Source organism: Leptinotarsa decemlineata, unplaced genomic scaffold (genome assembly GCF_025532065.1).
Source record: "Leptinotarsa decemlineata unplaced genomic scaffold, Ldec_3_MD MMD2_tig00026282_RagTag_RagTag, whole genome shotgun sequence".
Lineage (NCBI taxonomy): Eukaryota > Metazoa > Arthropoda > Insecta > Coleoptera > Chrysomelidae > Leptinotarsa > Leptinotarsa decemlineata.
Genome location: NW_027412668.1, coordinates 6,291,765 through 6,308,345, shown reverse-complemented (window position 1 = coordinate 6,308,345; position 16,581 = coordinate 6,291,765). Strand labels below are relative to the sequence as shown.

Below are 16,581 nucleotides of genomic sequence, written 5' to 3'. Positions count from 1 at the left end.
TGCATTTCTTCTTTAAATTATTTTTTCTCTCCTACTGAGATTGGAACTAAGATCAACGGTATCCTTACATTTCATTTGTAGTTCTAGTTCAAAATTTACTCATCGATTTATTTAATGTTATTATGAAACTACAAATAAATTATCATTATTATTATTATTATTTCACCTGAAAATAATTGCTGCTCAGTCTCTGATCCATTCGGTGGGCTTTCCAATATCCCACCCCGCAATCATGGAGTAAGTGATCTTTGGGTCTGTATGTCCTGAGAAAACGTAACGAACCAAGAATGACAACTTTCTGCATTTACCCGTCAGATATTTCTGCCGTTTTGAGACAAGATGGTATGAGGTTAGGATAAGATAGGAGAGTTTAGGAGATATTAAAAGTAGAGAATAGTGAATGCATCATTCCACCAGGGACTCCTATGAACAGAACAACCCTTGGTCTGGTAAAGTTTACGCAGGTCGCAATGTAGATCTAGATATGTTCCTTGATTTCTCTCCTCGCTTATGATGATATTCACTTCATCAGGAACTGAAAACTCCATAACTAAAACCGTCTCACTTCGACAGACGTTTAGGACATCTAGCTTACTAGCTCAAAACTGTCTTATTAGCTCAAATCTGTCTGACGTTGGGAATGGGTGATTTCAATGAATTCGGAACCTCTCATTTTCAACAGATTCAGTATCCTCCAGAGCAAAAAAGTGTCGTCGCTAAGATTACCAGAAATAATAATACAGCATAATGATTCAGCGTTGTATTGGTGGGTATAGGCTGTGGCAACTTATGTGAGACATGCTAACAGCAAATGCAAAAGGGTCTCATGAGACTTGCGGCAGACTCTTCATTTAATATCAATACGACCAAAATATGGAACATATCACTTTGACATACTGATCGATATCTCAACAAGAACTTTAAATCACCATCCAGGGCAAAAACTTGCTATGTAGAAAACACTTCCAATCGTGCCTCCAGGTTTTGTGAACCACATCTCCTTGAAAAAGAACTTCGTCATCTAGACTAAGTTCTACAGAACACTGGTTTTACAGCGGAAGAAACCAAACGTGCTCTACAATCTACAAGAAGAAATACTCACACTACTTCGACCACGATTCAGCCGACAAGAGAGATCCTTAGATTTCCGTCGGAGATTACACGTTTCCCTGTTCTTGTACCTCAGTTCACATCGGAACTACCAAAGGCAGCATCATCACAAGGATATAAGAACACAAGAGCAGTTGCCGTCTCATGCAACCGGAGAAATTCGCAATTGCTAAACACGTCCCACTAGAAACAAACCACGTGATGAAATACAAAGAAATTACCAAGCACGACTCGAAAAGAAGAAGATATACGGAATAATATAATGTGGTATTCAGTGCTCAAGAAGGCTATAAATAGACTAGAATATAACTCCGATCGACATCCCACCAATAGTATAGGTGTCAACCTGTCAACCAGTGCGGACCAACTAAAACGATCCAGAAAAGTACGGACCTATCAGAATTAAGCATTTGCCTGGGCACTCTGCCATCGCCCCACCACTACCACTATCCCCATCATAAACTCCACCATCCTCTGAAATTATAAATACGAGTGAACACGTAGCTCGCCAGTCAGTTGTTGCTGATACTTCGTGATATAAACTTTGTCTTCGTAGTTTTGATGTTTGCCTTAGTAGCAGACGAAACGTTTGGTACTTCAGATTTCATTCGATGACGGCCATGTTATTCATCATTGTGTCCCACTTAAAACTTTCTCTTATCTTCCGATATTTGCAAAATTATTACAATCTATAAAAATTCAAATGCAAATTTGTATCAACAAAACATATAATTCTAAATAAACACGTTCAAAACAATAACAGAAAGAAGAAAAACATACACAGTACTCGTTACACTGTAAACTCTCTCAGCAGACGAAATCGTCATTGATAAATCTTTGCATTGTTGTTCGTAGAAATTGTTGATAACATTATAACTATTTTTAGCCAACAAGCAAATTTGGTATCCTCCGCTCTTGATTTCTTTTCTGAAATTCTTATTGGAGTCTATCTCCAAAGATCTCTTGAAATATGGTATAGTAGCCTTGAACACTAGATTTTGGGCATTCATCATATCTCTGATGATGACTTCTGTATCTGCTATGTCAGATTCTTTCATAACTCGCCATTTGACCTTATACACACCTTTTCTCCTAAAAGCGAAAACCAGGCATTAGTTTTCATTCAACTTTCATATAATGCTGTTTTAATCATATAATAAAATATATGTAATGAATATAATCATACTTTCTATCCTATATAGAAGTAGTTTTCTACCATACACAGGCTATCTCTTAGAAAGAGTGTTTTATTGAGGAATCATAACGTTAGGAACTAAAAAACTCATATAAAACTGAAAAAAATGTGACAACCATGCAGCACAGAGACACCTGTTACAAACTTGAGCATTTGTTGACAAATGATATTTGTCAACGGTGAAACTAAAATTAGGAGCCTTGTTATAGATTCAAAACAAAACATTTATTATGAAATTGTCAAGCTACTTTTCTTATTAACTAGTTGAAATCAGAGCCCAAAAACAAAGCATTTGTGATAAAGCAGTGTTCCGACCTGCCAAGTCTTATCAGTGGTACGAGGGTGATTCACAAATGCGTTTCTGTACTCAACTGTCCTTAAAAGACAAGCCTGAGTTGTAGAGGCAATGATATTTCCGATTATGAAAATGACATCTACGGGATCGACAGAATATCAGAGATTAATGACTCTTCCCAAGGCGATCAGTTCACAAACCATATACCCTAGACGGTTCACGTAGGTTAGTTCACCTTGAATCCCTTTTTTAGTACCGATACAAATCTTAAGATGGCACTGTAAATTTGTTCTTTGGTTTTATGTCACGGACCCACATATATTCTTGTGGTTTGTGATGTATGTCAAGAATAAGAAGAAGAACATGTGCATAATATATAAAATATGGTCATGTGACTCATGTGTTGTTGGTCTGTGGTATTGTTGTCTGACTGTGTACCCTAGTGATTATTTATTTCGTTATTTTGATTGTTTTACAATGGTTTACCACAACAAATGTTGCGTTCCTTATTGCAAAAGTATATCTAGTATAAGACATGCGTTCCCTAATCCAGATAAAGATATAAATAGGTTCAAGAAATGGATACTGGTAATTAATAACTTGGAACTGATGGAAATGGACCCAAAAGAAATTTACGGTTCTAGAAGGCTGTGTGATAGTCATTTTGAGGCAAAATACATTTCTGCTTGGTCTCACAAGTTATTTGGGAACGCTGTTCCAACTACAAATCTTCCTGGTGAGTAAAAATTTTAATTCGTGAAACTTAAATGAAACAGACTTTTTTATAGGTTCGACAGGCCCAAATGATGTATATGATACTCCATCAACATCTAAGTCTTCAAATAGTTCTGCTCAAGAAAGTACTCAATTTAATGAGTTAGTCATTGAGATTCCAGAATTGAACGAATCTTCTCACAGTATTGAAGGTAATGAATATAAACATACAGTCATATATGGTGGATCTTTCACTAGAAGATTGTGTTACCCACCGTTATCATTTCTCACTTCTTTTTATGATATTGTCCAAGTGATAAACTATTGTTTAGATAAACAACCATACCCCAAACATTTAATTCGTTCGAACAGAATAAAGAAAAAAAATTTTAAGCAACCTGAACATATAATCACACAAAATGTTTAATGTTGAAATGTTCTGAATAAAAAATCTTTAATAATTCAGCTGTTTTTTTTCTCATTGCTCTGCAACATAAAGCAGTGGTTGAGAATTTGTTCTAACTATAATTTTTACATTGTTTTTGTAAATTTCAGCGTATTGTTTAAAGTCCACACAACACTCAATATAAAGTGTAGTTTGAGACTCTAAACAATACGCCGAAATTTCCAAAAAACATTTGAATAAAATGAATATTCCAACTATATACAACATTTGAATAACCAGCGTCCGTCACAATGGTACTGATACAAATCTTCAGATGGCACTTTTTTCCGTCTCTGTTGTTTAGCATTGCCGTGAACCGTCTAGGGTATATGGTCTGTGGATCAGTTGCAAAGTGGATATTCAACATCGAACGCCGAACGAAGTTCGTCATCCGTTAGTCCCATAGATGGAATATCGAAAGAGGGGGTGTATCGTATATGGATAGTTGGGACAATCGAGCACTACTGATGCAACCTAGTCGGGTCAAAATAGCGTTGTCTGGTGTTGCATCACGAATTCTTCATTATTAGGCTCTGGTTTCAACTGGTTGCAGTGAATGCTACAGGGATAACTATCGTTCGGCGATAGTTATCACAAGATTGTGTGGAGGTATTTTTGGAGGATTTGACTTTCAATGTAAATTGTACTTTTTGTTCAGTTCATTGTAATTAGAGCAACTCTGATCATTTTGACACTGAATGCACTATGAAATTGAACACATATTTAATGACACAACAGATCAAAAGTGAGACAAATTAACACATGCGTGTCTGACAGATTGTGAAACTGACGTCAATATCCAATTCCAGCGCAAATATGTCCTTGTCAAATTCGATATTTCAGTGTCCTAGTAGCCGAATGATCTAGCCTTCAGATACTGGAAAGAACCTAAGAATTGGTGGGCCACAATATATTCAACCCCTTTTATGGAAGCAGAACTGACAGCTGACTCACCAACAAGTATCAGTTCATATGAAGAAATCAACAAATTTTTTTATGGCACCTATTCCAACAAACGTGGACCCTGTGCTCATTTGTATAAATCCCTTGTTGGATGTATGGACTTAATTGGAGTTGCCCATAATTTGGGTTTTCCTCGTATGATACAGTGCCTCAGAATCGCTTAAAATATAACGAGGTGTCTCAGTTCCTCTATTGTATTACTACAGTTAAGGTCTTTGTTATACAGCCCTGTTCGGTTCATGTGTCCTCTCAATGGACACATGAGTAGACCTGAAGTTGTCCTGAGCTGATCCCTGCTTTTTTAAAGCGGTTCTTCAGTTCTCTTCTCGAATGGTCCCTTAATGAAGACTTATCTGTATGTCTACCCAGATATGTTTAAACAATACTCTCTATGTTCCTCATAGATTCACTTTCCAACCTGATTCCGTATCAAAGATGTTGGTACACCACCCATAGTTGGTTCAGGGACTAAAAACAAGGGTGATCTGCCATGAAGATGGCAGCACTCGTAAATAAAAGCTAGTGAATTTCGTTGCTCATCTCTTGACAGTTACTTAAAGTTTCAGCCATTTTGGACGAGCAGTTGTTTGTGTGAGTTGATGTAGGTGCTTTTTAGAAAATAAACGAAATCGAGTATCGAGCTGTCAATAAATAATTGTTTTTTGAAGGCAATACGCCAACGCAAATCAAAGAAGAGTTGGATTCTGTGTATGGGGACTCTGCACCATCATTCACCACAGTGAAATTTTAGGCAACTGAATTTAAACGTAGCCGAAAGGGATTGGGAGAGGGATTAACGTTTATGACGTCCAAAACCTACAACTACCAATGAAAACATTGCCAAAGTTCACCAACTGATGCTAGACGACCGCCAAATTGAAGTGGGAGAGATAGCAGAGGTTATTACCGTGTCAGAAGAACGTGTTTGTCACATATTGAATCAATATTTAAGCATGAGAAATCCGTCCCCGCGTTGGGTGCCGCGTTTGTTCACTTTAGACCAAGAACGTGTTCGAATGAACGTTTCTAACGCTCTGTTTTCGCAGATTAGGTGCAACAAATATGAGTTTAGGTGCCGATTAATTACTGTAGATGAACCTTAGATACACAATTACACGCCCAAATTGTGGACTGCAAAAGGGAAACCAACTCAAAAAAAAGCTGAGAAAGTGATGGGCACTGTTTTTCGGGATAGTAATTTTCCTTCAAAAAGGAAAAACCGTTACAGGAGCATACTACGCATCATTACTTGACAAGCTGAAGGTAGAACTTGCGGAAAAACAGCCACATTTGCAGAAAAAGAAAATCCTGTTTCTCAGATTGAACTGCTTGACCATCAGCCTTACTTACCAGATCTAGCCCCAAGCGACTTCTTTTTGTTCCCTCATCTGAATATTGCGCTCGGAGGACAGAGATTGTCGTCAAATGAGGAGGCAATCACCTTCGTGAACAATTATATTCCAGAAAAAGACGCCGAGTGCTATTTGGACGGTTTACAGAGATGGGAGTATCGCTGGGAGATGTGTTTAGAGTTGAAAGGTGACTATATGATTATTCAGCATTTTAGTTACCTGCGATGCCCAACACCCAGTATATAGTCAATCTATTAAAAAAATCATGCTTACTGTGACAACTCTCTGAATTTCAGATCCGATAAGATGTCGTAATCCTCAGCTGATTGCTTGATTAGCATGGAAGTGTTCACGTTTATAGGACAATTCAGCCTTTCTTCAGGAAGATCATACAAGGTATGATTTTCTAGGAATGAAGGTCCTCTGCATCTAACCGTCTTATAAAATGGTTTCAGGAAAAGTTGGCTCCTGAAATACCTCGTGAGCGGTCGCAAGAAACAATCGCAGTGTAGTGGATTTTCTGAAATAATAAGAGTTGTAGAGAACTTGACTCAACCGTCGCCCATTTCCGAACTAACCTTCGAAATAAACATCAACCTTGTTCTTCACTATCTCGATGAGTTCTGGAACAAACCGTTGAAAGAGATTGAACCTTAAATCTAGAACGGATAGCTGTTTAGCATCTCTCAAATATTTCCACGGTAGATCATCCAGTATATTTCCGTTCAAATAAAGTTCTGAAATGTTATCTGGCAACCTGAAGAACTCTTTATCACTTGTGAGGTCGTATAACTTGTTATTCGATAAATCTAAAGATCGCAGGCGAGTGAGGTTTCCAATGACTCCTACAACAGAAGAGCAGCAATAGATGTATTACTGAGCCGATACACACTATACACACATCGCCAAAATGCATGGAACCCCTCGTAAAATGTAAAACAAAATATTTATCATGGCTGGTTTTTTTAAAATTTCATATTTATTTCTTTCACCTGTGCTATGCAAAAATGTTTACAAAAACAATTTCCTCTAATTTTAGATACCAATGTTTAAACAGTGGTTCATATCGATTTAGCGTGTTCAAGTGACTGTTGAGTTCTTCTTTTCAATTATGCCTGGCAATATTTCAGTGTTCCATAGAGCAAGAATAGTGGCTTTGCATGATGAGGGTCTACCGAATCATCAAATTGCGGATAGACTAAGGATTCCACGCGCTTCAGTTATCCGAATAGTGCATTTGTACCAGGAAACTGATAGCGTTGACTGGAAACATGGTACTGGGCGTTTTAGGGCAAGCGCTACAGACTTTTTATCGGCCGATAGTTTAGTTCAGTGGTTCCTAACCTTTTCAATGTCACAACCCCTGTGAACAAATATGGGAATTGAGTTTACCCCTAGCTAATTTAAAATAATTCAAACACACAAATTCGAACAAAAATATCTCTATTAGGTAAGAAATTGCACGTTTAGGTAACTAGTAATATATAAATCTCGGACTTAACTAGTGTGAAGGTTGATATTGCTTTGCATTCGCAAGTTTAACATTAGGTTCGGTTTCACTCAACGCGCATCTCATGTAATGCTCCAAATTCAGACGGTTTCTGGCTTTTGTTTTTAATGTAATAAGAGTCGAGAAAACAGTTTCACATCTGTAAGTTGCAGCAAATGGAATCAACATTTTTTAATCTCTGTCAGCTATATTAGGATATTCTGCAGCTGAAAATGGTATTAAAATCCAGGATTAGGACTCACGACTATCCATGTTCGGAATAGATTGCTTCAGTGAGTCTATCACAGCAGTTAAATGTTGAACCACGGAATTTTCAAACGTGATTTTGTCTTGTTTAGTATTTACTAATTGCTCACTTAGTTGTGTGAACATTAACACATCGCCAGTTTGGACTCTACGTTGGTAAAGTTCCAATTTACGCAAAAAACTTGAGATTTTATTCTGCAACGTCAAAATGTTTGTTTTAGGTATTTCCTTGCAGTGAAATATTCATACTAATAATTTCACTGAAAAAATCAGCAAGGTACGCCGCCTTTGCTACAAATGATTGGTCTTTGATTTTTGCACAATATTCTTTTTCTTTTTGTGTTCTCTGATTTTCAAAAAACAATCCAATTTCTTCTCGTAGTTCGTAAACCCTACTTAGAACTTTCCCTCTTGATGACCAACGTACCTCTGTATGGTAAAAAAACAGCATTAAATGTAGCACCAACTTCATTGCACAACATTTTGAATAATCTTGAGTTCGTAGCGCTGCTGCCTCGAATGTGATTAACAATTTTTACTATGTTACTTAACATATGTAGCAAATCTGGTGGAATGGTGGAAGCGTCTTCACAGCCAAAGCGTAGCGGTGTATCAAGCAATGATAGCCGAAAAATGGAGGAGCAACTTGTTTCACGAGTGCTTGAAATCCAGAACGGATGCCCATCATGGAAGGCGCCCCATCTGTACAAACACCAACCAGCTTTAACCAGTCCAGGCCATTTTCCTCAATAAACTCTTTTAGCGTTTGAAATACGTCTTCGCCGCGAATAGTAGTGGGCAAAGACTTGCAGAACAAATGTTCCTCCTTTACATCATCATCTTCAATGTATCGTGTAAACACCAATAATTGTGAACACGAAGCAACATCTGTGTGACTCGTCCAACTGCAGCGTAAATATATGACTTTCCTTTATTTCAGCAATAATGGTTGCTAGAATATCGGCACTCATTTCACAAATGCGACTTTGAACAGTAGTATTTGAGAGTGAGATTTGTTTAATCTTAGCTTCATATTGCTCACCAATAACGAGTGATACTGCATCACACAAAAAAGGTTTGATGAGGTTCTCTGCTCTAGTTTGTGTTTTTTCAATTATTGCAATGCCATAAGCAATTTTGTGTGAAGCTTAAAGACACGATTCATTTGTTTTCTGCATATTATCTGTAGAATCCAATCGTGAAGACTTCAGAACCTTCTCCGTTTTTTTTTAATCTATATTTTTATTTGCGAACTCCTTGTGAACTTTATCAAAATGTTCTTTTAATTTACTCGGTTTCATGCTTTCTGGATTAAGCACTTTATTACATAAACCACACTGAGGCTTTGCTATATTCTTGTCCCCATTGTTTCTTTATAAGTGCGTTTTTTGCCAGATGAAGTAGAAGGGTAGAAGCCATCAAAAACCCCTGTAGGTACCTAAAACAAAAGTCAACAAATACATGTATACGTAACGTAAACAAATCACTCGTGACAATATTAAAAAACGCTGCTTACCTTTAAATTTGAACAATCCAAAAAATACAATTTCTGCGATGCGGTTCTGCGAACAAATAAAACGCGTGTTCTTCCTAAGGATAATTGCACACACACCGATTGTGGACGGCCGACGCCGATCACCGGTCGGCGTGTGTGCCAGGTCCCGTTCCCACATGTGGTTCACTATTGGAATTTGGACGACCGGTATAAAATCGACCGTCCAAAATCGGTGTGTGTGCATTTAGCGTAAGGTTGAGTAATTCAAAATGAAACGATCGGCGCGCGTCGCCGGCCCGGCCGCCGCCGCTAGCCACATCGAAGCCGTGCTTCACCCCTCCCACACCGCCGATCACCCGCCGTCACCGTCAGCCGCGCGCATAAGAGCGCCGTGCTACCGTACTATTATTTTGTTTATTATTTTAATACTTTTCTGTGCCAACTCTGTTACCCCCTTAGAATTGCCGTTTTACCCCTGCAGGAGTAATTACCCCAAGGTTAGGAAACACTGGTTTAGTTGGATGCTTATTAGTACAGACTCGTAATGTGAGTCCGCACATCTAAGCGATTTCAGTCGGCCGACTGAAAAATCAGAAACGAGTTGGATAGGGTTCCCACTTCTGATTCAATTACAGAGTTGGACAACTATCGGCCGAGTTCTAATCAGACTGTGTCTTTATGAGAGTACGCAGACTCATCAACTAAACAGTCGGTGCCTGCAGACTCCCCACACTATATTCCATTGTTGATATCTGATGTCAAATATCATCTAGTACCTACTTTATCTTTGAATATATTTGTGTTTTCATTGCATTTTTTTTTCATAATTATGTCGAATATTGCCGAATGTTCAGTAGAAAATTTAATTGCGGAAGTTGAAAAGCATAAATATAATAGCTTTCCTCGATAACATTCTTCAATTCTTTCAATACAACGCGTCAAAATACTATATACAGACTAAACTATCGCCCGATAAAAAGTCTGTAGTATGCGCTTGTCCTTAAGGTAACTAATGCAAGAGAAGATCGGTATCTAGCAGGATATGTACGTCGGAATAGAACCATAACAGTCTCAGCAGTCCGAACTCATTTAAGGAGAACGTTTGGTCGATTAATTTCCAGTACCACAATACGGTGGAGCCTTGCTAGAGCCAATTTACAATCCAGGAGGCCATATTGTACCCAGGCTACTTCCCAGACATATAGCCGCTCGTCTACAGTGGGCATAGGAACACAGAGACTAGCTTTAGCTCAGTGGCGAAATGTCCTTTTTCGGACGAAACCAGATTTGGTTTAGTTAGTGCCCAACCAGCAAAGTTGTTTTATAATTTCATGTTTCTGCAACAGTTTTATTTTATTGGTATTTTATAATTACTTCCAAAATGCTAATTGATTATATTAGAGGAGCGGTGAACACAATACAGTTATATGCAATAAAATTGTATTATAAATTTGTCATAGAAACGTTTATGAAATGAAATTAAAAAACCGTTATGAAATAGTTACGAAATTATCACAGAAACGTTTTAACAATCAATTTATAAAACTTATTTCCCTATAAGTAAATTGTTTTGTAGCAGTTTTATATCACTTTTCTGCGAGATTTTTATGACAGTTATGAAACTATTTCAAGCTTATTTTATAACTGTTTCTTGTAACTTTATTGAAATTATTTTATTAGAATGCTTTCAAAAAATATTTTATTTTCATTACTATATTGTCACTTTAATGATTATTTCCCAACTATTTTGTAGTATGATATATTCACTACAATTGCAAAACATTAATATAACTGTTATAAAATCAAATTGCTTTCGCGAATATATATTTGCTGCCACCAAGAATAAAATGCAGCATTTAAGAACAACCAGCTGACGTTGATTTTAGATGTCATGTAATGAAAATATAATTTGTCAGTTTTATACGACAAGCGCCCCAATAACTATATCTATAATAATGTTGTGTAATATTGGTCATTGGAAAAAAGAAAAAAAGTGGTTCGTTTAGACGAAGACTGAAAATGTTTTAGGAAAATATGCTGTGCAGTGATTGGGATATTTATGTTGTTAATGTTCAAAAATAATCAAAGAACAATATTGAGTCAATAAGTGAAAGTATTTCTACTATGGCAAGTACCAGTTCATTAGAGTATAAAAAAGAAACACTCATTTGTGTTGAAAACATGGCGGTGATCTCGATGGTGGTAGAAGGACGCCATTTTAAATGTTTGCAATCCGGAATTCTAAAAATAGATGAGTTGCAAATATGAAATACCGTTCATATAGTGATATTTACAGCTGAAAAGTACATAGATATTATAACCTTGTATTATTTAGAACAAACTGAGTTAATTTTGCGACTAGAAAATGAACACGTCGATAGAGTGAATTTTTGTATAATTAGTAATTTTTCTAGAAACATTTATAAATGAGTAGCGCGCTCAAATTTTGCTTATAATAGGCTATATTTCTGTCAATAAAATTTCATTTGCAGTGAAAATATCAATCTTCGAAACAAAAACAATGTCTTCAACAGTTTTATAAGTACAAAAGTGAAATATTAAAATGGCTTCAACCTTTCTATTTATTAGTTTTCAGTTGGTGAAATATCTATTATATTTTCCTAGTATTCAATACAAAATTACTTCTTGCGCCTTCAAGAAAACATTTTTAAAACTTTTTTATTTTATCGTTTTCGGCTGTATTATATTTTATAACGTCTTTACAAAACCACTTTTTGAGAGTATTAGACAAATTTTATAGTAACTCCCAACATGTTTATAAAACTGTTTTGTAGTGTAAAAGGCCTTACAAAATATTGATAAAGACTATAATGTTTTATAAAACGGTGCCAATTTCCTATTTATAGCTGTTTTATAAACACATACAGTTTTATAATTTGTTTCTCCGAAACTTTTTCACAACTATTATAAAATACGAAATTGCTAGTTGGGTGATAGTCAGCGACACAGAGTTTGGAGAGGGCCAGGGCGACAAGAAAGACTTTCTCGTGCTAGAGAAGTCTGAACAGGGATCATAATTCAAATGTAAAAACTATTCGAAAAGCAATGACCAAAGACATCACTATCAATAGTTCGCAATTGCTTTCAATATTTAACTTTGGTGTCGAAGCTAACGGTCAAGTCTGTCATACCACCGACCTGCGTTCAATTCTTCAACGAAAACTTTTTTTATGGCGTCATGAAACAGAAATGTGTTGAGCCAAAAGATGGCCTGACGTAAGCGCGCCACGTGACTGCATAGTCGTTCTCGTTGAGGGATACGCCTGGTCGTCTGTTTGCCTGAATTATTTATATCCACCGAAAATTCAAATCTTCCGCCACGATGTTGTGAGATGCAGAAGCGTGCACTCTGATTAGCTGGCGAGCTGCGTGACAGTTTGAGAACGCTACGTGACAACTTGGTTCACTCTGATTAGTTCACCGCCTAGCTAGCTGGGTGACAGGACACCACGTGACGGTATACTCTGGTTGACTGGGTGGTCTGTCTGCCCTGTCTGGCGAGCTGAAAGGTAACTTGACTGGTGTGATGACTTCATAGGCTGCCTGAAATGAGGTAACTTCTGTAACACCCATACCAATAATGTTTTGGGGAGGCATAATGCATGGTCGTCGTACGCAGCTTATTCCCATTCCAGATACTATGAGATTGAGAATATTACCGTGGCCAGCAAATTCACCAGACATGAATCCCATTGAGCACATGTGGAATTTCGGTAAATGAGCAATCTCAAACAGAATTATTCATTCTAGCACCCTCCCGGAATTCACACTCGCGGCACAAGAAGAATTGAACAATATCCCAATGAATACCAATAACGGCCTTATTGTTTCCATGCACAGGAGAGTTAACACCTTACTTCAGAATAGGGGAGGACACACCGAATATTAATGCATTTTTGATTATGCTCTACAATGGTTTTCTTCTACATTTCAAATTCTGGTAATCATTTTATTATGCACTATTTTTCGTTTGTATTTTTTTTTTGTTCAGTCAAAATTAAATTCAGCCAATTCGCAATGGCTACATAACCAAATTAAATGTACTTTGTAATACACTTCTTGACTTATGATAATAGTGTCTCATTTAGACAAACATAAGGGGGTCCAAGAATTTTGGCGATGTGTATATATTACAGAACTCACCAGTTCTGATATCAGCAATAGCATTATTGGATAGATTCAACCTCTCAACCTTTGAGGTTCCAACTGTTAGGTCAGCGGTTAACACTGGCATCAAGTTATAGGAAAGATCGACATCCCTCAGTTTGTACGGGATATAAGGATTGCTGGGGAAAAATTTTCTGGATAGAAAACTGATCTTGTTGTGACTCAAGTCAACCTAAAACTCAGATCATATTTCCAAGCTTTCTTTTGCTACTACAGATATGTACCTTTTCCAGAGATAGGCAGTCATCAAGCACTCCATGAGTTTTGTTGTCCATTTTCACTATTTTGTTGTGGGAAAGATCCAAATTCTGAAGAGCTACCAAACCTAAAAATTATGGTAAAATAGTATTGCGATTAAATCATAAATTTTATTATTTTCCTACCTTGGAATGCTCCAGTCGGGATGTATTTGAGATTGTTATTTGTCAAATTGAGAACAAGAATCTGAAGAAGCCCTTCGAACGCTCTTGAAGTTATGTTGCTGATGTTGTTATTGGCCAAATTCAATTCAAAGATTACTGGAAGTTTTCCAAATGCATTCCTTTCCAGTTTTGTCAAATTGTTTCCCTGAAAAAGATACAATGGGTCATTGAGAGAGTTCTAATATTTGTTGCTCCAAATTTCCTGTGACAACTAGACAGTCGTACTAATATAAACCAAGTGGACACCAGAGAAAAAGAAGATTCCTTTCTTGAATTGATTGCAGTAGGTATATGTTGATGATTCTGCGCCTTTCGGTACTGTGACCTTCAAGGTTATTTTACATAATTATTATCTAGTTGAGCCTGCAGATATGCGACTTCTGAGGAAGCTAATTAGATTCCGGGGGGACTGATTCTCTGATCTCAGATGACATTAGTATTGATCATTGCACTTGTGGCTTCTGCAGAGGACGAATTATCGCTGGCTTCAGTAGTACTAACCTTTATTTTCATTCAACTGAGGTATAGAGCTTCCTCTTTATGAGGAAATCAGCTTTTTCATTGATTTTGGTAGTATATTATTTTTTCATTCAACATAATCACTTTTCAAATACATATACGTACTATATGGTCTTTCGTTAGGCGCTTCCTATCTACAAATTTAAATAAAACAAAGTATGTTTTAGATTTCATCGAAATTTTCCTTTCGTTTGAAAGACCTATTGATGCCATTATCTGTGGAGTATAACATCGTTCGAATGTCTGCCACAGCTTCTCTGGATGGAGGGCATCTGAAACGTACAATTATCCATGACTCTAAGGCAAAAATCAGGCTGACTTTGACAACACCTACGACTACACAAGAAAAAGTCTTACTAATGAAATAGTTTATTATCATTGTTATAACTGACTTCTATCCCTTCCAGTAGGTTAAGGTTAGGTTCAAAGTGAGTGGGTCTATTCGATCCTCCACTGCAACCCGCAAGCACCACACTTATTCACACTCGACCAAATAAACCTATCTTCTTAACGAAGCCCATTAGTTTGTATGGTGAGTGGTCTTTCAGGTCAGATGGCAAGATTTCGGCTCTGCCGAACTCTAAAAACCTGATTCGGCCCCCAGCGGGGCAGACGAAAAGTATATGCTCTACTGTTTTATCATTAATGAGGTAGTTGAGTAGTCAAGGTGCAAGATTCCCACCTTGATACTCACGACAACCTTCCCATATGAGGGTTTTTGCACGTCAGCTACACCTGACGATGCCTTATATTCAATCTTGCAGGACTTTTTCGCCTCTGGTTTTGGTGAATCATCACCAGCGCAAAAGTTTGCTAACCTGCTCATGGGAGGTTTGTTCCTCTGCTTGAGACAGATTCTGCGTACGCCGCTCAAGAATTTGGTGCAAGGCGGTCTCATAATGTACCCCGCTCACCACCAAACATTTTGTTAAGGTTCAGACATTGGATCAGGAGTTGGAGAATTGAAAAGCTCTCGCTCCTGATCAAAATTTACGCGGAAGTCAGTTCGATATCCATCTCCTACGTAGACTCAGCGTCAAAAAGAATTTTTAAGTTTACTCTGTCCATAAAAGTCTCACGAGTAGCTAGGAAAAGAAGATCAATCACGACAGAGCCCCGCATTACCGTGACAAAGCGATGCTACGACGAGAGGGCGCCTGGTATCTCGAAGGTTCCATAGAGACAGCTGATAGACACAGTGTCGTTCATCCTCATACACACACCTTAGGATTAACCCATCGTCGAAATGCCATTCAGTTAGGGAATAACAGAACCACAAGTGATTCTGTCATTCCCGTATTCAGCGGGGCTACGTGGAAGCAGACATCCGATGGCCGGTTTGCTTAACTCCCACATCCTAAGCCAATGCACTCGCCAAAAACACTATGCACATTGTTTCAGGTAGTGAAAGATGAACAAGAACAGCCAACCCTTCCAGTAAGACTCCTAGTGAATGTACTCACCTCTAAATACAAATACTGCAGGGAAGTGAGATCACTCAAGGGCACCCAAGGAGGATGCTGAACACCATTATAATTCAAATTGAGCCTCTGCAGCGTAAGTAGGTTGGCGAAGTTCCCTTGACCCAAATTGTCTCCAAAATGGTTGTGGCTCAGGTCCAAACTCAGCAAAGAATTCATACTAGGCCATGCTTCTGGTGGAAATCTCTCGAACTCGTTGTGAGACAGATCCAAGTGAGACACAGAAATTGGAAGCTGGAACAGGTCCTTCAGCTTGTTGCCTCTGAGCGTCAGTTTCCTAGCACCAGAAATTCTCGCAAAAGCACTTTTTGCTACACTTTCCAAGTTGTTGTAGCTCAAATCCAGCTCTAGAAGCGTTGGAAGAGATCCGAATGCTCCCGGTTTAATGGTAACGAGGTTGTTGTGGCTCATATCAATGAATCTCAAGGAGAAGAGTGTTTGGAAGACAGCGTTGAAGATATCGGTGAGGTTGTTGTACGATAAGTCTATGGTGTGGAGTTCGTAGAGTTTGGGGAAAGTTTTTCTCGGGATGGTGGTTATGAAGTTGTGGGAGACGTTGAGGATTTTGATTCCTGTCATGTTGTGTAGAGGAATCTGAAAAATAAATCCAGTATAATATTATTTTCGAAAATCTGGAAAATTAAAT

The 16,581-nt window shown here is 37.8% G+C and overlaps 1 protein-coding gene across 2 annotated transcripts in view; it reads right to left on the bottom strand.

The window, feature by feature from the left end:
* Positions 1-1,820: 1,820 nt before the first annotated feature.
* conv (insulin like growth factor binding protein acid labile subunit convoluted) overlaps positions 1,821-16,581 on the bottom strand; it is a 44,482-nt gene continuing 29,721 nt past the window's right edge. For both annotated transcript variants that reach the window (XM_074179718.1, XM_023156677.2), the window contains exons 7-13: positions 15,918-16,529; positions 13,897-14,080; positions 13,738-13,838; positions 13,490-13,685; positions 6,653-6,919; positions 6,348-6,594; positions 1,821-2,202 (exon numbers count right to left, since the gene is read on the bottom strand). In XM_074179718.1, coding sequence (XP_074035819.1) covers positions 1,845-2,202; positions 6,348-6,594; positions 6,653-6,919; positions 13,490-13,685; positions 13,738-13,838; positions 13,897-14,080; positions 15,918-16,529 — 1,965 coding nt within the window. In that variant the 3' untranslated portion in view covers positions 1,821-1,844. The remainder of the gene's footprint in view (positions 2,203-6,347; positions 6,595-6,652; positions 6,920-13,489; positions 13,686-13,737; positions 13,839-13,896; positions 14,081-15,917; positions 16,530-16,581) is intronic.